Source organism: Microtus oregoni, unplaced genomic scaffold (assembly GCF_018167655.1).
Source record: "Microtus oregoni isolate MIOR12 unplaced genomic scaffold, Mior012 000019F_ref0000042, whole genome shotgun sequence".
Classification (NCBI taxonomy): Eukaryota; Metazoa; Chordata; class Mammalia; order Rodentia; family Cricetidae; genus Microtus; species Microtus oregoni.
In genome coordinates, this window is record NW_024543078.1 from 19,462,781 (window position 1) to 19,488,899 (window position 26,119).

The 26,119-nt window shown below is 37.2% G+C and overlaps 1 protein-coding gene across 1 annotated transcript in view; it reads right to left on the reverse strand.

Annotated features, from left to right (window-relative positions):
* The window catches only part of Usp34 (ubiquitin specific peptidase 34), a 186,090-nt gene that overhangs the window by 134,302 nt on the left and 25,669 nt on the right, over positions 1–26,119 (reverse strand). Inside the window, exons 3-7 of the mRNA XM_041668910.1 lie at positions 20,492–20,912; positions 12,088–12,138; positions 11,802–11,951; positions 6,551–6,618; positions 1,995–2,187 (exon numbers count right to left, since the gene is read on the reverse strand). Coding sequence (XP_041524844.1) covers positions 1,995–2,187; positions 6,551–6,618; positions 11,802–11,951; positions 12,088–12,138; positions 20,492–20,912 — 883 coding nt within the window. The remainder of the gene's footprint in view (positions 1–1,994; positions 2,188–6,550; positions 6,619–11,801; positions 11,952–12,087; positions 12,139–20,491; positions 20,913–26,119) is intronic.

The window sequence follows — 26,119 nt, forward strand, 5'->3', positions numbered from 1 at the left end:
TCCAAAGATCCTGAGTTCAATTCCCGGCAACCACATGGTGGCTCACAACCATCTGTAAAGAGGTCTGGTGCCCTCTTCTGGCCTGCAGACATGCACACAGACAGAATATTGTATACATAATAAATAAATAAATAAATAAATAAAGTAAGTAAGTAAGTAAGTAAGAAAATAAAGCTGAGTAAGGAAAAAAAGGTAAATACAATTTAGGGAGAAAATCATATGTCATTAGGCTTCCTAGTAAAATTTACTTGTGATTTATCTGGGAAAATGTCAAGAAGCATTTTGCTATTTATAAAAACCAACACCTAAGTCATATTAGATCACTTTGGATTTTTAGTGTGCTAACATTACAAAAAGTAAATAATAGAAAGAAGCAAAAGCTACCGAGAACCAGAATAAACTACGAAAGTCAACCATTTGTCTTCAGCAAATAATTCATGTAACACACAAAGTGTTTGTTCACCTATTCCCACTTTGAGACACTCCAACATCTAGATTTTAATTTCATTCTCCCACATTTTAAACAGTACTTAATAATGTACAAAACAACTGCTGTTAGTCAAATGGGACTTCCATTAAGATTATCATTAACTCTGGATAATCACTGCTAATTATTTTTCTGTCTTAAAATACTGTCTAAGTGCAGATTTCTTTTTTAACAAGGGCATGGTTGTATCCACCCCTTAAATTCAAGTACCCAGTAAGCACAAACAGGATCAAATTCATGATAGCATGTTTCTTACAAACAACAATAAAATAAAAACTTAAAAATAGCTGGGTGTGGCAGTACACTCCTGAAATCCCACCAATCAAGAAGTGCAAAAGAGGGGCTGGAGAGATGGCTCAGTGGTTAAGAGCATTGCCTGCTCTTCCAAAGGTCCTGAGTTCAATTCCCCGGCAACCACATGGTGGCTCACAACCATCTGTAATGAGGTCTAGTGCCCTCTTCTGGCCTGCAGGCATACACACAGGCAGAACATTGTATACATAATAAAAAAATAAATAAATATTTTTTTAAAAAAAGTGCAAAAGAATCAGTAGTTCAAAATCAGCCATGGCTACATGGTGAATTTAAGGTTTATCTGAGGCCACATAATATAACATAGTCTTATAAAACAAGAAAGGAAGGGAAGGAGGGAGAGGGAAGGAAAGAGAGACAGAGAGAGAAAGCAAAGAAGGGGGGGAGAGAGAGAGAGAGCAAAGAAGGGGGGGGAGAAAGAGAAATGGCTCAGTAGTGCTTATCATGCAAGCATGAGACACTTAGTTTGCATCCTCAGAATAAAAAAGCTGAGTATAACAGCATATGCTTATCATCACAGTGCTGAAAAGAAGTGGCTAAGCAGTCTAGTCACATATATATGCTTCAGGTTTAATAAGAGAACCTGTTTCAGAGAGAGAGAGATAGCAACTAAGGAAATCATGAATATCAACCTCAAAGTTCCACACACATGAACACATTACACTATACACATATGTGTGTGGTGGAGTGGTAATTCTCTGTAATCCAGGGTGAAGCAGATAGCTAACGCTTGAGTGCAGAAATTCAACAGAAACAAAATATACCATGTAGCAATAATGAGACTCTGGAACAAAACAGATCTAAAATATAAATCAAAGTTTCAGTCTTATTTTTAAGGATTTATTTTTATTTTATTTTATGTGTATGAGTGTTTTGCCTACATACATAAAAAAAATACCATCCGAAAAAGGCATCAAATTTCATGGAACTGCAGTTGCAAAAGGCTGTCAGCCTACATATGGGTGATGGGAACCAAACCCAAGTCTTCTGGAAAGGCAGCAAACACTCTTAACCACTGAGCCATCTCTCTAACTCTCACTCATCTTATTTTTACAAATGAAAAAAAAATGGTGAAGGCAATATAAAATATTCTGTGTAAACCAGCATTAAGCGGAACATAAAGCCCTTCACTGGTATTATGTTTGTCTAGCAAGCAAACAAAACAGTCATCAAAAATAAAGGAAACATTGCTTACTGTTATCTGACTCAATCCAGCCAACCTCATGGTCAAAGTTGGTGACATAAAATACTTAAATGCAAGATCAAGGCTTTCTTTATCAAAGCATAGTGTTGTATCCAATGGTTCTTTCACTGTACTCCACATTAAGTCAGCCATGTTACGAGCTGCACTCTGTCGTAACTCCTGATCAGAGAGCTTGCATAAATATCTAAATGAGTCAAAAACAGAAAATACACAAAACTCACTAAATAATTCTAAAAATCCCATTAGAAATGTATCAACATTTCTTTGCTCCAAATCTCCATTTTATATATTACAATATATATTCTTAATTTAAAATTTCCTTTTATGTTTTAATTGTTTATATATTTATTTATTTATTTTGTGTGTAGGCATGTGGGGTGTCACAATATGGATGTGGAAATCAGAACAACTTATGGGAGTTGGTTCTACTACTACTTACATGGATCCTGTGGATAGAACTAAATCATCTAGGTAGGTACAATTTAAACTATTTCTAATTAACAATTTTTTTTTAAAAAAGTGAACTGTAACAATGTGTCATTGCTGGGAGTTCAATCTGAACTGATTATTTCAAAAAACCAGGTCATTTATCCTAGTGGTCTGTTCCTCCATAATGCTGTACCATCCTCTAACATCCCCACTCTAGGGATTATCAGCTGACTTCAAAGAAATAGCAAATTTCCTTCTGGGACACAGGGAAACCTTTGTCATGGTATGCATACAAATCATTGTGGGTTGTTTTTTTTTTTTTTACTTTTTTTCTAAAAACCAATAAAAGAGTGATTTAAAAAAATTTTCTCAGGCCCTGATTTACATCTCTGAGTGCTAATTCTCTGTTATCTATCCTTCCAACACCTCAGGATCTGTAAATATGCCACATATGCCACATATTCCTCGCAGTGCTAGATGTAAAAGTACCTGAAATGTGACTCCAGTACTCCTCCCACCAAAAAGTGTTTTTTTACCCTACTGAGTCTGAACTTTTGACAGATAATTTGCTTTGGCAAAGAAGATATTAACAAACATGACTAACATAAGAAAATGGAGAGGCATTCAGCTTTTCCTCTACTTCCACCACTAAGAGACACAATTTAGAGCACTTCATGAGAAGCCAACTGTCAAACCTAAATGAATATCCATTTGCCAACACCAATTAGGCCGGTAATCACAGAATAAGTAAGGTTATCCTCAACTACACAGTTTCAGTCAAGCAAGTCCAAATCAGTTGAAATATCTATCCTACCAACAATGAGAAATAATAGATGCCCATTACTTTAAACACTAAGTGGAAGGGGGGCTATTTGCTTACATAGCAAAAGCAACTGATATAAGGCTTCACCATAGACTCACCTATATTTTCTTTCTTTGTTCTCTCTTTAAGTGACCTCATATGTTCTACTAGTTTCTAACTACTGTTTTCATGATGATAATTTGATGGGATTGTTGTTCATGTTTTGCTGGTGTGTATGTCTGTGGTATGTTATATGTGATTTGTGTACATGTGTATGGAGAGCAGAGGTAAACGGGGGATACCTTCTTCAATTGCTCTCCATCACTTTTATTTATTGTTTTTATTTTATTATTTATCTTATTTCTATTTTTATATAGTAACTTTATTGTTTTATTATTTAAATATATATTTATTTTTTTGCCTGCATGTATATTTGAGTACCACTTGTATGCTTAGTGCTTGAAAAGGCCAGAAGAAATAATCATCTATTTCCCTAGGACTGAAGTTACACACAGTTATGGGAATTAAATTCAGCACCCTGAATGGCTGGCTTGCCAAGAAAACTTTGGACTCTCCTGTTTCTACTTCTTTTTTATATCTGAACTGTGCATCTGAACTAAGTCTGCGTGCTTATGCAGCAAGCACTGTACCCACAAAACAAATACCCCAGTCCTTATGCTGAAAACTAAATGATTTTCTTCGGAACCGGATGGAAGTTCATTTCAATTTGCCCACACCACATTAATGTCTCACAAGGAACACAAAATTTCACCTATGTTTTCTCTGACTTTTGCATCACTGTTAATGATAACCACAGCTAAAGGGAAACTAAGAAGGTATGAGTATTGGTCTCATCTGCAATGTTACCTTTTTTTTTCTTTAAATTTTTTTAAAATTAGACTTACTCATTTTATGTGTGTTTTGCCTGTATGTATGTATACATACCATGCACATGCTTGGTGCCCACAGAGGGCAGAAGAAGGAATGGAACTCCTAGAACTAAAATTGATGATCAGTAGACTGCTGTACCACCACCTGGGTGCTAAAAATTGAACTCAGGTGCTCTGCAAGAGCAGCTAGTGCTCATAATCACTGAGGTATCTCCAGCCTCTGTAATGTTACCTTTTTCTTTACAGCCACATAATTACTAGTCTTAGTGATTCTATTTTCACTTAATGTGGAGGCCCAAAAAGGCCTATTTCCAAATTGACCAAAAGTCACAGAGTTTGGGACTTGTTTCTAGTTCCTTCCGATGTTATTTGTGCCCCAGACAAAGGTCCCACCTAGTTGTAAATCAGAGCTCTATTCTCTCAAGGTTATTGTCAACAGTGTCAACAAGTATGGCTAATTGTCAGACTTCTGCTCCTGGAATAGAGAAGTAGTTTGCTCCTACCTCAAACAAAACTCCAAGGATCCAACTAAGCTCCAATTCCCTTTTGTGGAAATAACTTGGGATTCCTTGCCAACAGAGTGTTTAATCTAGGGTGTGAGAGTGACTTGGCGACTTGCTTTGTTCTAGCAACAGAATGTTTAACTATGAATGTAGCCCGAGACTTTCAATTGGTATGTTCATTTCCTTGTATCATGTTAATGCAGTTTATTGTCTTACTCCTACCTTTTGGGGTCAGGGATGTTTTAAGCAGTTGAAATCAAGTACTCACTGAAAAATCCCCTCCTGATACTATCCTATATGTTTCTCTGTTTTATTATTTTCATTCGTGCTTTCTTATTCTTTTCTATATTTCTAACCCCCACGCCTTTACCCTGGCAGGAGGTATTTTTGTCAAGGCAGGTCTCCGACAACTTAATATGCCTATTTCTAATCTAGCCATCAATAATCTTGGTATAGCTAATGTAATTTCTACTACGACATGGCATGAACTTTTAATTGGTCCCTTGGCTTCTAATAAAGTCTTATAGTATTTAAAACATGAACTTTACTAAAATCCAAACTGGTCTTTTAAAAATATTAAGATTCATCTACTTAAAAATTTCAACAGAGCCAGGTGGTAGTGATGCAGGCCTTTAATCCCAGCAGGTGGATCTCTGTGAGTTCAAGGCCAGCCTGGTCTACAGTGCTAGTTCCAGAACATCTAGAGCCACATTGAGAAATCCTGTCTTAAAAAAATAGAAAATAAAAAAACTTTACAATAGAGTCACCATTGCTAAAACTAAACCCAAGCACTCACAGAAGCCTACAAAGATCTGAATAATCTGCCTTTGCTGAGCACTCCAACGTGTACCATAACAACACCATCCCTGACAATAGGCTCACACCACTCCACTTCCTCTTCTTCATCATACTCTATGTCTCTATGCATGCTAGAACGTTTGCCCTGACATCACATGAGTAGCTGGTTCACAGCCGTTCTCCATCATACGGCTTTACTTACAAGGAACCCAACACATCTAAGCAATCCTGATATTCTGACATTCTGCAACACCTCTAACAGTCAAAACTTGAATATATGAATGAGGAAAAACTGCAAAGAACTCCTGTTTGAAACCAAGAAAATAAATTAATAGTCTCACACTTCATATCTAAGCTATACAATACATCATCTTAGGTTTTCTTTTTAGGTGAACAATAAAAAAAAATTAAATTTACTTCCTCCTCAAAAAGACCTTTCTCATTCCTCTAACTTTTGTGTGTATTCATGTGTACCAGAGTGTATGTACAGATGTTGGGCTGAAGGTATCATTTTTACGGTAAAGTTCTCATTTGCTGCAACTTCATCAAGTAAACTAAAACAGGGTTAGTGAGCCTCCAGGACCAGTCTCCAATTCCCACCTCCCCGTAACAAGTGTCACGCCTGGGTGTTTAGTCTTTATGTGGACTCAGGCCCTCACATTTGTGTACATGCTTTTTCAACAAAGCCATCTCCTCAGGACTCAACCAAACCGGGCATGTAAAATTATAGTCCACCCTCTCATACTCTTATTTCTTTCCTGATAATTATCCTATTAATAGTTGTGATTTCTTATAAATTGTGTATATCAAGTTACTTTTTAAATAAGGTGTTCCTTAACAAAGCACTTAAAATTACTTATTCACTAATAAAGTCAGTAAAACCATACTAAGTCTTTACTTAACTCTTCCTAAACTCATGCAAAAAACAAGGTTAAAGAATTTTTTAAAATGTATATATCAACATAAACTCATACACATGCATAAAAATTACTATATACTGATCTATAAACTGAAATCGTCCCTAGAATATATCTACAAGGGTCTTTCAAAAGCAACAGAATTGTTATGAATTGTTTAATTATGTTATAAATTTAATAAATGAGAGAAGAAATTTTACGAACTTACCTGATAACATACGTTCTAAATGGTATAATATGTTGCATGACAGCAGGGATATGGAGCCATATCCTAATCTATAAGTAAATGTAAACCAAACAACGTATAAGTAAGATGTGAAAAATGTTACTGCCTTCCACTTAATTTAAAAACAAGAGCAATTACTCAGGAGGCAGAGGCAGGCGGATCTCTGTGAGTTCGAGACCAGCCTGGTCTACAGAGCTAGTTCCAGGACAGGCTCCAAAGCCACAGAAAAACCCTGTCTCGAAAAACCAAAAAAAAAAAAAAAACAAAACAAAAACAAGAGCAATTAATATTTGGCTGCCTCTTAAACCCTACCTTTCAACCTTTCATTCATACATTCTGAATAGGATAAGCTAGAAAAAAGCTATAATTCATCAATTAATCTAATTTATATACAATAATATAAAGATAACTTGAAAATACTAAAACCACGCTTTTCCATCTCTTTGTGCCAGCAAATATATATATACATATATATATATATATATACACATGAACAAACTGTATGCGTGTGAAGTACGAGCTGAAAAGACAGCTCATTGTCTCTCTCCTCTCTTTCTCTTTCTTAAAAACACAAACTATAATTTTAAAAACCTTAGATTTGCTTATTTTATTCTAAGTCTGTGAATATTTAGCTTATCAGTACCTCTGTGCTTCAGGTGCATCCTAGATCTGGAGTTTGTATGACTGAGAATTGTTTTGTGGATGCTGGGAAGCAACCCAAGGTGCGCTGCATAAGCAAGAAGTGTACTTAACCACTAAGGCATCTCCACAAACCAAAAAAATTTTTTAAAGAAACATTTGTCCCACGGTGGTAGCACACACCTTTAATCCCATCACTTGGGAGGCAGAGGCAAGTTGATCTCAAATTAGTTCATAGAAAGCCTGGTTTATGGAGCAAGACTGTCTCAAAAAAAAAAAAAAAAACCCACTTACAGAAGACACTAACACTGTAAAGATTAAACCAATTTAAGCTGAAGACTCAATGCGACCAAAACCAAATGAGGTGTATGTTACATGCAAAGTATTAAAAAGTGACTCCGAGTGCAAAGATCAAAACGAACTCAAATGTTCCAAGAAAAATGGCATACTGTCTGCTTTACCCGAAAGCAATATTTCTTACCAGCTCCAGAGATTAGCAAAGAAAACAAGCAAACTGAAGGATGATGTTAGATATGAATACGCTTTTCAGGTTTACCTTGGCTACCTTTGTACTAATAAAATTCTAGTAAGACTCTAACCACACATTAAATTGGGAAAGAAATGTTCACTGCTCCCAATTGCTTAATCTCACTTTTTCATAAAGTAGAAAAATAAAATTTTTACAAAACTGTCAGCTTTCTGACCTGTCACGGAAATACGTGAAAATACATAATCCTAAACTAATTTCTTATATTCAAAAGGCTCTGTTAGCCGGGCAGTGGTGGCGCACGCCTTTAATCCCAGCACTCGGGAGGCAGAGGCAGGCGGATCTCTGTGAGTTCGAGACCAGCCTGGTCTACAAGAGCTAGTTCCAGGACAGGCTCCAAAACCACAGAGAAACCCTGTCTCGAAAAACCAAAAAAAAAAAAAAAAAAAAAAAAAAGGCTCTGTTAGTCCTCTTGTAAAAACACGGAGAGTGGGTGAGACAGAATCTCATTATGTATCATCAGCTGGTTGGAACTCTGTATCAGGACCCCTCCAATTCAGAGATCCACCTGACTCTGCCTCCAGGGTACTGGAATGAAAAGATGTACCAACACACCTAGTAAAAGCAGTATTAAGACAGTTCAATTTATTTTGTCCACTGTAGCATTACTAAAATCACTATGAAAAACTTATCTGATTATATTTTTAATAACTAATCTACATTATTTTCAAAAGCATCTTATTTATAGTTTATTGTCTTTCAACTTTTCTCCAAACGTACTAAAATTTTTAAATTCTATACCATATTTAACATATTATTAATAAAAGATATTATGTTTGAGACAAGAAAACTCTGGATAAGAGGTAAGAGCTGAGGAAGAGTACTATAAGATAAAACCAATTTTGCCTCATGGTAAAATATAAAATAATAGAAATGGGTGAATTTAAGATGTAAGAATTAGTGAATAAGAAGCCTAAGCTAACTGGCCAAGCAGTATTGTAATTAATACAGTTTCTGTGTGATTATTTTGGGTTTCGGCAACAAGGAAACGAGCAAGCAGCCTTTGCCTACAAATGTTAACCTAAAAAAGAAAAGATGAACTACTACCTGGGTCTTAGTGAGGAAACCTCCTTTTATGTTCTACTGCTCTAATCTATAATGAATGTTAATAAACTGCCTTTCCTAAAGACTTAAAGATCAACAGAAAATAACTATTTTTAAAAAGGTTTCGTTTCTTAAAGAAAAATAGTAATAGCTTTAGCTACTATTTCTATGAATGTATCCATACAAGTCAGCTATTTGTGCAAAATTGAGAAATGTACTAACAATGAGACTAGGAACTGCTGAAGATAGTCATATGTGGTGGTACACACCTTTAATCCCAGCACTTTGGAAAAAGATGCAAGTGGATATCTGAGCTAGAGGACAGCCTGGTCTACATAGTTCCAGGACAGCCCAGACTGAATAATGAAAGCCTGTCTCACTGAACGGTAGTGGAGCACGCCTTTGATCCCAGCACTGGGGAACTCTGTGAGTTCCAGGCCAGCCTGGTCTATAAGAGCTAGTTTCAGAACAGGCTCTAAAGCTACAGAGAAACCCCGCCTCAAAAAACAAAACAAAACAAAAGGCCTGTCTCAAAAGACAGACAGGCAGACAGAGGGAGAGAGGAAGAGAGAGAGGGCTACTCTTCACAGGCATTAAAATCTAGTTCCCCCAAAAATATAACTATTCTTTTATGGGACATGTGGTCTCACACTGTGAGAGAAATAAGTACTCGATAAGGCCAGTCTATCTGTGCTAGATCATATATTAGGATTCAGTTTTCTTTCTCTTTATAGGAAAGGAGCTGATTATCCGTCATTTCACTCTGTGTGAAAATTCATGTAAATTTGCATATTCCCAAAGAGAGGCTATTTTCAATAAAAGAAATGGACATTAACAGTGTGAGGATAGTGAATCACATAAACCAGGGGAATAAAGAGATTGAGGTCAACGTAGGCTAAATAACAATTTCCAACAAAAGACAAAGCCAACAACAAACCATAGTTCACATAATGACTAACAGAAAAATTACTGTGTTCCAGATGGCAAGATACACCTACAAAAACTCTGAAATTTACAATGTCATTAAAATTGACTAAGACACTGTGCTGGAGGCAGGATTTCACTATCCTTGAACGCAGAGACCCATCTGCCTCTATGGCACTGGGATTAAAGGCATGAATTTCTACGCCCAGCATCACTTCCTATTTACTTATAAACTTCAGGAAGGGTGAGATCAAAGCACCAATAGTAGGTTTAAAAAAATGTCAAAACTTCTAATATTTATAAGTTGGTTTTTTGTTTTGTTTTGTTTTTCTAAAACAAAGTTTTCTCTTTGAAACACTCCTGACTGTCCTGGAACTCACTTTATAGACCAGGCTGGCCTTAAACTGAGAACTACCTGCCTCTGCCTCCTAAGTGCTGGGATATAAGGAATGTATAAGATTTTAATTTAAATGAGCTGATTTGCATTTGATTTTGGTTTCTCAGAAAGGTTCATGTTGCCCAGTCTGAACTCAACCCTGCTTTATACCCAAGGCTAGAGACTAGGTTAAGTTTCAAGAGAAGAAGTAGGGCCAGAAGACTAAGCCAAAATGAATAGAATTTCTATATGCAAAATAAGAGTACTGAGTTAAATGCTTCATAGCTAAAATGTATAATAATATAGTAATTAAGCGGTTACACAGACATCAAGTGCTACCATAACAACTTTAAATTGAGGGTTTGTTTGTTTGTTTGTTTGATTTTGGTTTGATAAGACAGGTTTCCCTATGTAGCTTTGGAATCTGTCCTGGAAATCGCTCTGTAGACTTGAACTCATAGAGATTCACCAGCTTCTGAATTCCGAGTGCTGGCATTAAAGGACTGTGCTACCACTGCCAGGCATATTTTCTTTTTCAGTTATTATGTGAGCACAGACACTTGCATGCCACAGCACACGGCTGGAAGTCAAAGGATAACTCAAGAGTGTGTTCTCTTCAAGACTTCAAGGTCTTCAAGCACTTCATACCTCGCCAGGCCAAGACTGCTTTTACTGTTAAACTCCACTCAACGTTAAAGAATCCTCTAAGGAAGACACCATCATCATTCTCACTTTAAGATCAATGGCTAACATTTTAAACTTAAAAAAAAAAGCAGCTATAAAACCAAAGGGGCCGAGGTCAGCCAAAAGCAGGCCTTGCGTAACACACACAAAGTCTAAATGGCATATATACTTCTATTAGGTTAAACTTTCAACATATCAGAAAACATGGAATTATGGATTTAAAATTAATCTTAGAAAAAACTCTGACGCTAAAATACAGGATGGTGAGCTAAAAGAGTTTAATTTAAGGAACACAAGATGCCCACCCCACCCCGTCCCAGAGCACTGACACTGCAAAGACCGCACAGGAAGCACAACCGCACAATGCTGACCAAAGGCTTTTCACAAGCTGCTTTTACTTTTTAAACTTATATTCAAATAAGTTTATACCAAATGTAATTGGTATAAATACTTATACCAAATCTCAGGTTTTAGTTAAATTACATTTAATTTTAGCAACGCTCTTTCTGAAATGTCCACAGTAAGTTAAAGATTGAATATATAGGTAATAAAATTACTTCTTTCAGACGATTTTTACTGTACCTCACAGTTCTAACAGTGTTAAGGGAAAAAGAAACATTATACCTTTTTATGTAATGTACAGTGAAGTCAGACATACTTCAGCAGTGAAATAGACAACCATTACTTAAATAACAAAAAACACTAAGAAGCGAAGTTTTGCTAGAACAAAAATCCCAGACAAAGAAAGTTAATTTCAATGAAAGCCACCTACCTTTGATTTTACAAATGATGAGGGTAAATCTTTAACTATTTTAAATTTAAAAATTAATTTTGTTCAGATTTTAATTTTATTGCCCCTTTAAAACAAACATACTCAGTTTTTAAATTATGTAAAAGATGATTACATCTGCAAACCACCCAAAACTTGCCATTTTCTAGACAAAAAACAAAAACTCGTGACACTGAAATACAGGATGTTGAGCTAAAAGAGTTTAAGACTAATTCCAAATAATACTTACATTAGAAACAACTGTAATAAATGCATGTGCTATAAGAAACGGCAATGTTTCAGGAGTTCCATATTCAAAGCAATCCTTCATGAGAGAAAGGCCATTTTTTCCACAAAATAGACAGACATAACGAAGCAAATGCAAGGGAACTTCTACATCCTATAAAACAAACAAAAGTGTATAGGTTTTAAACGTATCAGAAATAATTTTTAATTATAAGAAACATAAAAAAATATAAAAACAAATTCTAAAGAAAACATTTTCCATAAACCTTAAAGAAGATAAAAACACTTACATTCATATCACAGAATGCCCCTAATATGTTACTTTCTTGCGTCGATATATCCTAATTTTAAAAAAAGTAAATATTAGGTCATTATTAAATGATAATCAAATACATTAAATTTTCTCAAAGTGACCTTATGAAATCTCAAGAAGTATTTTATAGCGATTAACAGCAACATCGCCTATGAAGTTACAGTCACCCAGCTCTGAACTATACTTAAAGCCTTCGGAAGGCAACTCTCCTCTAGGACACACCACACCATTGTCCTCCTGGTTAGGTTTCTTTCACAGTACTTAGCACACATCAGGCAAGTGCTCTACAGCTGAGCTACGCCACTACACTCTGGTTTTTTCTTTTTTTGGTTTGTTTGTTTTTTGGCTTTTGTTTGAGATAGGATTGCCCTGCAGGAGCCCAGAATAATAGCCTTGAATTCACGTATTTTCTGTCTGTCTTCACAGAGCTGACAGTACAGCTGTGCACAACCACACTGGGTTTATCTTTTCTTTTCAAATAAAAGCAATTTTAATAATATATGCTGTCCTTTCAATCATGGCGCAGTTGGGCTGCGTAAATTGCTGTATAGTGTTAGAATACTTGCTTAACATGTATAAAAAACCCTGGGGTAGATTGGATTTTTTTTTTGGGGGGAGGGGTTCGAGATAGGGTTTCTCCGTAGTTTAGAAGCCTGTCCTAGAACAAGTTCTTGTAGACCAGGAGGACCTTGAATTCACAGAGGTCTGCCTGCCTCTGCCTCCTAAGTGCTGAGATTAAAAGGGTGCACAACCACAACCCGGCTCCTGGGTTGAATCTTAACAATGGGGGGGGGGGGGGGCATACCTCAAAAGAGTCAGGCTGAGTCTCATAAAAATATAACTTAGATGATTTTCAAACTACATTCCGTAATTTGCTAGAAAAAGACTCCGGAGTTCCTTAATGTATAACTCCATATCTCAAATATAAACTGTACCAGGCAATGATAATACATAATCCCAGCAGAGGCAGGTGGATCTGAGTTCGAGGCCAGCCGTCTACAGAGCAAGTTCCAGAATAGATAGGGCTACACAGAAAAACCCTGTCTGAAAGAAACCAATAAATAAATGAATTTAAACTGCCTGAAGTACACTTAAACATTGTTGGTAACCATATAGGCAAATATGGTCTCTATGGGGTAAGTAAATAGTACCTTCAATATTTAAAATATAAGTATCTGGTTTAGAATTGCAGATGATCTTTTGAATGCTTCAGTCTAAAGATTATCAAGAGAAATGCTGAAAAAATGTTTGTATGATCATGTTCACAGTAACTGATAACAAATCTAAATAAAACTAATAGCCACTGATCAGGTAAGTAAACATTAGTACAAACACCCAATCCTAGATCACCTATCAAAAAGAAAATACTCTAAAAACTGAGGTGTGGTAGTTTGTCCTACTAAACTGCAGACATACGATTTATAAGTTCTACCTTTAAGAAGCCAGGCAGTAGTGGTGCATGCATTTAATCCCAGCAAGTGGATCTCTGTGAGTTCAAGACCAGTCTGGTCTAGGAAGTTCCAGGACAGCTAGAACTGTCTCACAGAGAAAAGCAAAGAAAAAAAAAAAGCAAAAGAAAAAGAAAAAACAAACAAACCAACAAACCAACAACAAAAAGATCCTATTAAAAAGGTAGGCAGTGAAAGGCAGAAGAGTCTCTGAGGTCAAGGCCACCCTTGCCAAGCCAGCAATTTCCAGGGCAGTCAGAGGTATACAGAGAAACACTATCTCAAAACCCCCCTTCCAAAAAATAGGCCCGGGGCTGGAGAGATGGCTCAGTGGTTAAGAGCATGGCCTGCTCTTCCAAAGGTCCTGAGTTCAATTCCCGGTAACCACATGGTGGCTCACAACCATCTGTAAAGAGGTCTGGCACCCTCTTCTGGCCTTCAGGCATACAGACAGAATATTGTATACATAATAAATAAATAAATATTTTTTAAAAAAATTATTTTAAAACACAATCATTCTATTGGATAGCACAGACTGGCCTGAAATTTACAATCCTCATGAAGCTGGCTTTCTAATGCTAAGGATTCCAGTATGAAATCTTACCTTGCTGATCACACCTTAGGCGTGCAATGGTCTAAGATTTGAAACAGGGTCTCATAAAGCCTAGGTTGACTTTGAATTCCCAAAGCAGTTAGGGATGACCACGAACTCCTACCACCATCTGCCAAGAGCTGACATAATAGGTGTGCACCAATATATATTTTTTTAAAGTCAAGAAAGATATTAACTAATTAGTAATTAGGTTAAAAGGCTGTGTTTTGTCACTGAGGAAGCATTGAAAGAAAGATGAGATCCAAGGGTTTTATAGTTTTTATTTTGTGTACTGTTATCAATTTGTCACACTAAATACATTCAACTGAAAGTGATACCAAGAAAACTCATTCATTCATTCTTTACAATTACCTATTTCAGATAAAGCAGAATTGTTCAAGTAAGGCTGAAAATGACTGCCAAATCACAGCACTCTTGGAACCCTGCACATGAGCTAAAATTATCAAATAATTTTCTTGTTTGTGTGAGACTGTCTGAAGTTATAGTACTAGCTGTCCTGGGACTCATTATGAAGGCCAGGCAAGCCTATGCGTTCCAAGTGCTGGAATAAAAGGTATGGCCCACAACACTGAGCCCCAAGGGTCAGGCGGAATGAAGAGATGGCTCAGCTCTTGAAAGTACTTGCTGTTGCTGGGAAATAGTGGAGCAAACTTTTAATCCCAACACCTCAGAAGCAGAGGCCTGCCTGGTCTACAGAACCAGTTCAAGAAAGGACAAGACTACTCAAAAAAAAGGGGGGGGGGGGGGGGAAGGGAAGAGAGAGATGGCTCAGTGGTTAAGAGCATTGCCTGCTCTTCCAAAGGTCCTGAGTTCAATTCCCAGCAATCACATGGTGGCTCACAACCATCTGTAATGAGGTCTGGTGCCCTCTTCTGACCTGCAGGCATACATGTAGACAGAATATTGTATACATAATAAATAAATAAATAAATTTTTTTAGAAGAATTACAGCAGAGCCGGGTGATGGTGGCGCACGCCTTTAATCCCAGCACTCGGGAGGCAGAGGCAGGCGGATCTCTGTGAGTTCGAGACCAGCCTGGTCTAGAGAGCTAGTTCCAGGACAGGCTCCAAAGCCACAGAGAAACCCTGTCTCGAAAAACCAAAAAAAAAAAAGAAAGAATTACAGCAGAAATCTTCATTAACCCCAGACAGAGGTCTGATCTCCAAAATATACAAAGAACTCAAGAAATTGGACACCAAAAAATCACATAATAGAATAAAAAAAATGGAGTCCAGACATAAACAGAGAACTCTCAACAGAGGAATCTAAAATGGCTTAAAGACACGTAAGGAAATGTTCAACATCCTTAGCCATCAGAGAAATGCAAATCAAAACAACTCTGAGATTCCATCTTATACCTATAAGAATTGCCAAGATCAAAAAAACTGATGAAAACTTATGCTGGAGAGGTTGTGGGGGAAAGGGAACACTTCTGCATTGCTGGTGGGAATGCAAGCTGGTACAACCCCTTCAGATGCCATTGTGGTGATTTCTCAGAAAATTAGGAAACAACCTTCCTCCAGACCCAGTACTACCACTTTTGGGTATATATCCAAAGGATGCTCAGTCGTGCCACAAGGACATGTGCTCAACAATGTTTGTGCTCAGCAATGTGCTCAGCATTGTTTGTCATAGCCAGAACCTGGAAACAACCTAAATGCCCTTCGACCAAAGAATGGATAAGAAAAAAGGTGATGGGGGCTGGAGAGATGGCTCAGCGGTTAAGAGCATTGCCTGCTCTTCCAAAGGTCCTGAGTTCAATTCCCAGCAACCACATGGTGGCTCACAACCATCTGAAATAAGGTCTGGTGCCCTCTTCTGGCCTTCAGGCATACACGCAGAAAGAATACTGTATACATAATAAATAAATAAATAAATATTTAAATAAAAAAAAAGAATTTTAGAAAAAAGGTGATACATTTACACAATGGAGTACTACACAGCAGGAAAAAATAACAACAGCTTGAATTTTGCAGGAAAATGGATGGAGCTAGAAAACATTATTTTGAGTGAGATAACCCGGACACAGAAAGACAATTATCACATGTACTCACTCCTAGGTGGTTTTTAAACATAAAGCAGAGAAAGCCAGCCTACAAATCACAATCCCAGAGAACATAGACAACAATGAGGACACTAAGAGAGACTTACATAGATCTAATCTACATGGGAAGTAGAAAGTAGAAAAAGACAAGATTTCCTAAGTAAATTGGGAGCATTGGGACTTTGGGGGAGGGCTGAAAGGGGGAAGGGGAGCAGAGAAAAATGTAGAGCTCATAAATATCAATTTAAAAAAAAGCAAAAAAAAAAAAAAAAGAAAAAAATCTTGCCAAATCTTTTAATGTCTATAAGCCAAGTAAATCTGTCCTCTATCTAATAAGGGCACTGACTAGGTCTCTAGTCATTGCTATTAAAATAATAACAGGAGTCTTTAACCTTTTTGTTATAAAAGACTTTATCAAGTTACATCTCTTAAAAATAAAAATTCAAAGCCGGGCGGTGGTGGCGCACGCCTTTAATTCCAGCACTTGGGAGGCAGAGGCAGGCGGATCTCTGTGAGTTCAAGACCAGCCTGGTCTACAGAGCTAGTTCCAGGACAGGCTCCAAAGCCACAGAGAAACCCTGTCTCGAAAAACCAAAAATAATAATAATAATAATAATAAAATAAAAATTCAAGTAAAAGGCTTGATCAGGAAAGGGTGGTACAAGAATAAAAGGTAAGATAATAGGTAAATGGCCTATGATTCAAAGAAAAGAAAGCTGGGCCTGGTGGTACACACCTGCAAACCCAGCACTTAACAGGTGACGGTGTCAGGACTGTGAGTTGAAAGCTAATGTATGCTACAGGGTGAAACCTTGTCTCAGTAAACAACAAAAGGATAAACTAGAAATTAAGTGTCACTGCACTGCTCATTAAACACTGTAAAACAAACTCATATGTATAAATACATATAGTCTAACTCTAGGATATATATAGACTATATGAAGCTTGCAATCTAGGGCCGGGCATGGTGGCATACACCTTTAATCCTAGCCTTTAGAGTAAGGAGCCAGCCAAGTCGATAAGTGAGTTCCAGGATAGTCAGATCTATTATACAGAAAAACCCTGTCCCAACTCCACGAAATTCCACAAAACCCCACAAAAAAAGACTGTGATCTAGGACCTTCTGAAAACTACAATTAACAGTTAATTCAGTAAGAAAACTCTTCTTATGGTTTTTCAGAAAAAAAAATTGAAGTTTATAAAAAATTTTAAAGTTTTTAAATCAAAATTTTAATAAAATTTCAATAAAATAATTTTACCTCAAGCATTTCATGATACCGTTAATTTCAACCGTGTAACCATACGAAATTGTCTTGAAAAAAAAATAAGGCTTTTTACTCCAAAAATAAAAAGTATATGCAGTAACTATAACATTTACAGGTTATCATTTTTAGAATCCAAGAAGAAAACAAAAATAACTAATGATTAAATTTATTTTAAGAACAAAGCCTGGAGAGGTGGCTCTGCGGTTAAAAGCACTGGCTGCTCTTCCAGAGGTCTGAGTTCAATTCCTAGCAACCACATGGTGGCTCACAACCATCTGTAATGAGATCTGGCGCCCTCTTCTGGCCTGTAGGCAAAACACTGTATATGTAATAAATCTTGGGAAGAAAAAAATAAAGGACAAAATAACAGATGCAGACTCGTTGTACTCTTACAAAGAATGCTTTTTCTGGTTTCTGGTTTTTGTTTTGAGGCAAGGTCAAGTTTGACTCAGAAGGTCAAACTGTTCTAAAATTTACTATGGTTGGCCCAAACTGGCCTCCAACTATGATGATTCTCCTACCTCAGTCTCTCCTGAGAAGTGGTTGGTATTAAAGGCATGAGCTACAACATCCAGTTTCATTAAGTAATTTTTAACTAACAGGGTGTTGAAGAAGAACTAAGTGGATCTGTAACTTCCAGGCCAGTCTTATCTACAATGCAAGCTCCAGGCAAGATAATTGAGGTTCTGCCCACCAAAAAAAAAAATTAATTGGATAAAATTAATTTCTGAATAAAGTTCACATGGTTCCTAATGAAAATATTTCTAGTATCTTTCAATAACAATTTGAAGCATGAAAACATAATTTACACTGCATTCTAACGAATGTTTAGGAAAAATCAGATTAATTTTATACATGTATATAGGTATTTTGCCTACATATAAATCTGTGTGCCATGTACAAACAATACCTCTGTAGGCGAGAATAGAGTATAGATCCCCTAGAAGGATCCCCTGGAACAAACAGTTGTGAGCTTCAACATGGGTGCTAGGAATCCAACCTGAATCCTCTCGAAGAGCAGCCAGTGCTCTTAACTACTGAGTCATCTCTCTAGTCCCTGAAAAATCACACTTTTAGTAATTTGTTTTTAAAAACAAACAAACCAAAAAAAAAAACTCTTGACACTTTTTGGTATCTTTAATGTATCTCATAATATTCTTTACTAAGTTTCTACACAGAAACAATACACTAAATTATAGAAGAAAGCACAATCTATCTCAAAATGTTCTTATGAATATTTCTAATAGGGATAATAATAATTTCATGGGCTTTCTTTACTCAATACAAGGTGGAAATATTCCAATGAAGGACTATTACTTTTCAGATGAAGAAAAGTTGGTAGTATGAAGGTTACAAAAGATATAAACTGAAAAACGACAGACATGAAAAAAACAATAAAGCCATCTGATTATGGTGACACACGCCTTTAATCCAGCATTTGGCAGGCAGAGGCAGGTAGATCTCTGAGTAAAGGCCAGCTTGGTCTACAGAGGGAGCTCCAGGACAGCTAGCCACAGCTCTCTTTGACTTTGACACAAGCTTGGTCTACATAGCACATTCCAGAACCGCTAGGGCTACAAAGTAAAACCCTTTCTATGGATGGATGGATGGATGGATGGATGGATGAACATCTCAACATTTGGGGAAGCAAACTGTCCAAGATATGAATGAGGACTAGAGATACTGCTTAGTTGACAGCATAATTTGCCCAGTAAGCACAGTCCTATGTCTGATCCCCAGAATTGCATAAGCAGATATGGTAATTTATACTTGTAATTCCAGAACCCAGGATGTAGAGAAGGAAGTAGTTTAGGGTCTTAGGCCAACCTTAGCCCAGTTAATAATCATCATCGTCATAATAATAATAACACCACTACCATTCCTCCCCACCTAGAGACTTTCAAAACCCCTTTGAATGCTGAATGCCCTTATGAATTATATCAATTACCAAAATGTAAAAAAAAATTATTTTATGCGATTTCAGAGGAAATCTTACAGCTTCTACCTTTGCCTCCCTCAAACACTCCTAAATCAAAAATGTAAGGAAGCTAGTCCACCTGAGTAGAAGCTGTAGCCATGGAAAAAAACTGAAGAACCTAAAAAGAGCAGCCAAACTGATAAGACACAAATCTTATATTACTAAGTTTCTGAAAATGCTTATAAAAATAACAAATGCAGAATTAAGCAGTTTGGCTTACAAAAAAAAATACTTTTTAAAATGTATATAATTTGCTAAGCCCTGTTTGATGATTTAAAATTCTAGAGTCTGACATCTGTTTATAAAAATGAAATTAAAAACTCTATGTGGTTCTCTTACCACAACTATTTTTTTTTAATCTTATGTATAAGTGTATGATTAAGTGTATGTTTTCCCATCACATGTATGTAAGAACCTAAAAAGGTCAGTCAGATCAGATCCCCTGGAATTAGGGCTGTAGACAACTGTGGACCAATGAATGGCCGTTGGAAACAGAACCTGGGTCCACTGCAACTATAAATTTTATTTATTTTGGAATTGGGACCTGAACTTGAGACTTCATGCAAATGATAGGCAAGCACTCTATCACTGAAGTATACGCCCAGCCATTATTTTCTAAAGTCATAATGAACAGACTATAAAAATGTTTAAGTCACTTAAAATTTTTCTATGAGTTCAATTACAAATAATATGCAAATTTTCAACACAAACTGTTATAAAAAGATCTAGAGAAAACAATTTTGACAACACCAGTAATTTTTAGAAAAATTTCCATCAATCTGGGACATGATTGTGCACACCTGTATGTAATTCAAATACTCAATTTGAGGCAAGTGAATTAAATCTCCAGGCCAGCCCAAGGATACACAGAAAGCTCAAAGCCTACAGACTACAAGACTATACAATGAAAGGGAATGCAACAGGGTAGCTTAGTCAGAAAGGTTACCATCAAAAATAACTAGCTTCAGTCATTCACAGATAAGGAGTGGACTTGATCATAAGAAAAGAGTCACAGTACCTATTTTTACATACCTCTATAGTAGGATGAGTATTATGCTTGTAAGCAGTATATAAGGGAAACTGGATTTGAAAAATTTTTGCTACACACAGTAATAGTTTTTCCTTCTCCTCTGTACTCCATAAACTAAAAGGATCAGAACTCTTTGAAGATTCTTCCTCAGTCAGATTACAAATTCTTGTAGAGTTTGATTTTTTTTCTATTGATTTTTGTCTTTCTGCATTTCCTTCATTACATTCTCTATCTATATTTAGTGGTTCTTCCACTTGATTACTCTCATCTTGCCACGTGGAATCTATGTTAATGGTAGCACAATGTTTACAAAGCTGGTCCCGGAGCACTTGAACTTGGGCAATCACTAGGTTAATAAGTGCACACACTACTTGGTTAAAAATCTCCAAATGCTTATATTCCTTGAAGCAGCACAGACATTGCCTACAAAAGAAAATAAAATGCAATAAATAAATGCTTCCTAGAAAAGAAACAATTATACATTTTAATAAGTCACAGACAAAACAAATACTGAAATACTTTTTAAAGCATCAATTTTCCCCTTCTGCTAGGGTAACACTGATTTTATAACAGAATCACAGGCCAGCCAGGCGGTGGTGATACATGCCTTTAATCCCAGCACATAAAAGGCAGAGGCAGGCAGATGTCTGAGTTTGAGGCCAGCCTGGTCTACACAGCAAGTTCCAGGACAGGCTTTAAAACTGCTAAGCATCATGACATGGCTCCATAACTAGTGAGAAACCCTGTCTTCAAAAACAAAAACAAAAACAAACAAACAAACAACAAAAGAATCACAGGCCAGGCAGGTGATATATACCTTAATCCTAGCATTTGGGAAGCAGAGAAGCAGGTGGATCTCTGTGAGTTCAAGGACTGCCCAGGGTTATAGAGAACCTGTCTCAGAAAACCAAAAAATAAATAAATAAAAATACCAACCAACAAAAAATAAGAATAAAAATTTTTTATTAATAAGCCAGGTGGTGTTGGTAAATGCCTTTAATCCCAGCACTTGGGAGGCAGAGGCAGGCAGATCTCAGAGAGTTCGAGGCCAGCCTGGTCTACAAGACCTAGTTCCAGGATAGCTAAGACTGTTAACACAGAGAAACCCCCGTCTCAAAAAAAAAAAAAAAGGAAAAAAAAAAAACAGGAAGTGTCAAGTAAGAACATACTAATCTAGTTCTCTTAAACAAATTCAATTAAGGGTTGGAGAAATGGTTCAGTGGTTAAGAGCACTGCCTGCTCTTTCAAAGGTCCTGAGTTCAATTCCCAGCAACCACATGGTGGCTCACAACCATCTGTAATGAGATCTGATGCCCTCTTCTGGCATGAAGGCATACATGCAGGCGGAATACTGAGAATACTGTATACATAATAAATAAATATTTAAAAAATTCAATTAATAGCACAATGCCTACCATACTTCGGGTAATTAAAAATCTTGCTACTAAGTAACTAAACAATATGAACAAGTACCACCTAGTTCAAATTATATTAGCATAATCCAAAGACTGATGACAGTTAATCAGTTATTACTCATGATTTATGTCTTCGAATATTAGCAAAATGTGTCCAACATATTCCAAATAAATCACTAGCACCCTGTATGACCACACAGAAAAATAATTTCATTTTTATAGGTATGATAAACTTGACCTCAAAACCACTGACATACTTTCATTTGAGAAGCAAACCCTAACTTTTTTCCTCGAGTGTCAAAGAGACTCTCTGATGAATAGACTGTGGTGGAAATTAGAGGATGGGACATCTAAGAATAGGTCACAAAGACATTACAACCATGATCTGTTAATAACGCTGAAGCTGCCTATTGAAAAAGTATATAGGAAACACTTAAGACCTCCCCCAAACACTTAATGTCGATCCTTTAGCCCCGTGTAAGCCTCCAAGATGATAATAATACCTTAACTAAATCCTTATGATAAATCCAATGACAAATCCAACACAGAATTAACCAACTATAAGTTTCCAAAATCCCTATCCGACTGTCATCCAGTTTCTAATTAATTAAATACTATTTTTGGAAGAAATTGTTACAATGGTGGAATAAAAGGGCTTTTACTTCAAAGGTCTCTGCCGCTATAAAATTCCATATTACCAGTATTTTTTTTTTCTTGTTTTTTCGAGACAGGGTTTCTCTGTGGCTTTGGAGCCTGTCCTGGAACTAGCTCTTGTAGACCAGGCTGGTCTCGAACTCACAAAGATCCGCCTGCCTCTGCCTCCCAAGTGCTGGGATTAAAGGCATGCGCCACCACCGCCCGGCTATTACCAGTATTTTTAAGGGTTCTTTTTTTTTTTTTTTTAAGACAAGGTCTCACTATGTGACTCTGGATTGCTGAGAACTCACTATGTAGACCAGGCTGGCCTCAAACTCAGAGACCTGCCTGCCTCTGACACCCAAATGCTAGGATTAAAGGTATATGTATTATGTCACAACACTCACCTAGTGTGTGTGTGTATGTGTGTTTATATGTGCATGTGCCTCAAAGGCCAAAGGAGGGCAGATCCCCTGGATCTGCAGTTATGTGCAGTTGTGAACCACCAGACAAGGAACTGAAGATGGCTCCTCTAGAAAAGCAAAAAGTCCTCTTAATCATTGAGCCATCTCTCCAGCACCACCCCCCAGTCCAAATTATAATTTGAATGAGGGAAAAAAAAACAAATATAATGAAGAGGCAGATCTGTGAGTTGAACTCAGAGTGATTCCAAAGTGAGCTAGGACTACAAAGAGATGCTCTCACCTAATCTTAAAACAAACATAAAAAAATTACTCAGGGTGGCGGTGACAGCCACCTCTAACCCCAGCAATCGGGAAGCAAAGGCAGAATCTCTCTCTGAGTTAAGGCTAGCCTGGACTACCACACAAATTCTAGAATAGAGCTACACACACACACACACACACACACACACACAAAAGCTGAAAACACACACACAAAACAAATTAGTCATAATGTTTTGTTTTATTTTGTTTTTCTGAAAAATAGTCTGCATACCTCTTATTTCCTATCTCTCTTTTTTTGCCTCTCCAATACTTGGGATCAAATCCAGGACTTCATACAGACTGGGAAAGTCCTCTAATTGCTGAGCCACATCCCTGTCATTTTTTACATTGACAGGATCCAGGCTGATCAGAATCCTCTTGCCTTAAGGACTCCAAAATTTGAGGATTACAGGCATGCACCACCACTCCAAATTCAGCTTCTTCCTATAATACTAATGGAAAATTATCTTTAAAGTGAGAAGCTGCACACTTAGACATTTTTCTTAGTAAAGCCAGAATCTGAGTTCCTAAAGATCCTGACTCAGACTTAGAATAGGAAAGACAAATTTACTTTCAAAATTAGTTGTCAGAAAATAGGAATTGGGGTTGGAGAGATGGCTTAGCGATTAAAAACACTGGTTGCTTTTCCAGTGTCCACATGGTGGGTCACAACTGTCTATAACTTCAGTTCACAGGATCCAATGTCCTCTTCTGGCCTCTGCAGACACTGTATGTAAGAGGTTCATGTGGGCAAAGGACAATAAGCATAAAATTTTAAAAAGGGAAAAATAAAAAGGAAATGAGAATTAAGGTAAGTAGCAGTGCATGCCTTTAATCCTACAAACATGAAGGCAGAAGCAGCAGGATCTACGAGTTCCAGACCAACAAGAGGTCCACCGTAAGACCCGATCTCAAAAACAAGAGGAAAAACAGAGGAAAGACTTGGGACTTAAGAGACTAAGGCAAGGATGAAGCAGGACAGAAAAAAAGGATTCAATAAAAGGTTATCAAGTAACTTCCCTGCTCGATAGTTAAATTATCACAGGTAAAGACTAAAAAATCCTAGTTTGAGGTCAGTGTGCTCTACAAAAAGGTTGGCTAGGCCAATCAAGCAACACAGTGAAACCCTGTCTGAAAACAAAAAAAGCCTGCTCATCATTTTATTTAATATAGTATAAATCATCTTTTTTTTCCTTTGGTTTTTTATTTATTTATTTATTTATTTATTATGTACACAATATTCTCTCCGCGTGCATGCCCGAAGGCCAGAAGAGGGCACCAGACCTCATCCCAGATGGCCGTGAGCCACCATGTGGTTGCCGGGAACCGAACTCAAGACCTTCGGAAGAGCAGGCAATGCTCTCAACTGCTGAGCCATCTCTCCAGCCCTTTCCTTTGGTTTTTTTGACAGGGTTTCGGTGTAGTTTTAGAGCCTGTCCTGGAACTAGCTCTTGTAGCCCAGGCTGACCTCGAATCCACAGAGATCCGCCTGCCTCTGCCGTCCATTTTAAGGTAGCCCACCCACAGAGAATATCCAACATACTTTGCTGTGTCTTTGGCTTAACCATAAAAGGACAGCCAACAATAAATCTTTGTAAGAGCAAAAAAAGAAAAAAAAGGGGGGGGTGTGAAATCTACAAAGAATCGATAAAAACTTAAAATAATAATAATTTTTTGCCGGGCGGTGGTAGCGCACACCTTTAGTCCCAGCACTCGGGAGGCAGAGGCAGGCCTGTCTCAAAAAACCAAATAAAAATAACAACAACAACAATAATAATAATATAATTTTTTTAAAAAGACTCAAAAATAAATACAACACAGAATGTTCTAGTTTCCTCTCTATTATTTTGATAAACAGTGTCCAAAAGCAAATCAGGGAAGGAGAGTGTTCATTTACAACTCTGGGTTACAATTCCTCACTGAGGAAAGACAAGACATATAGTCATTCTGGAAGTAGGAACTGGAAGCAGAAATCATGGAAAACAATGGCTCCTTATTAGCATATTCCATGGCTTGCTCAGTTTGCTTTGTGATAAAACCCAAGACCATCCACCACCGGCCACGCCCTCCAACATCACTTATTAATAAAGAAAATAGTCACAGTCCTGGAATCTCTGCTATGCTGGGGTCTCCACTGAGGCTAAAGTTATACCTTCACTAATGACATCTCCTGTGTTCTCTTCAAGGATTCCAACTTTGTACCATAGTGCCAGTCCTCAACTTCTCTCCATGACCCTTTCAATCCTGGGGTTTCCACCACAGCTGATGCTATACTATAACCAAAGAGCTTTCTTTCCTGACCTCTCACAATACCAAGCTCCCTGTGATCCCTTAAAAGGAAGTTTTCAGGGACCAGCACTCAAGAGACAGAGGCAGGCACAGCTCTGAGTTCCCAGCCCAGCCTACATTGTGAGTTCTAAGACAGCCAGGGCTACGTAATGAGACCCTGTCTCAAAATAAAACCAAACAAAAAAAAGCAACTTTCACACAGTCAAAAATCAGCACCATTGTCTCGAAAAACCAAAAAAAAAAAAAAAAAAAAAATCAGCACCATGAAGAAGACTCTTAACATTACCAAGTTCAACTGCCAACTTGAGAAACAGCCTTGGCTCCTCTGGACCACAACTTCGGTGTGCTGGCCCCGAGGAAACACTCCACAGAAGATTTCAACTCTATGATACCGATCTTTTCGTAATTCACGGATGCTTTCTAAGCCATACCAAACAACCATCAATTGTCCCAGCAAAGCAAAGGTTTCATTTCAGTGTGTTTTCCTCCTATTCAGAGCTGATTCTTTAGCTGCAGATGACCAGAAACCACATTACTAATTCAAATAAATCACCACAAATACCCT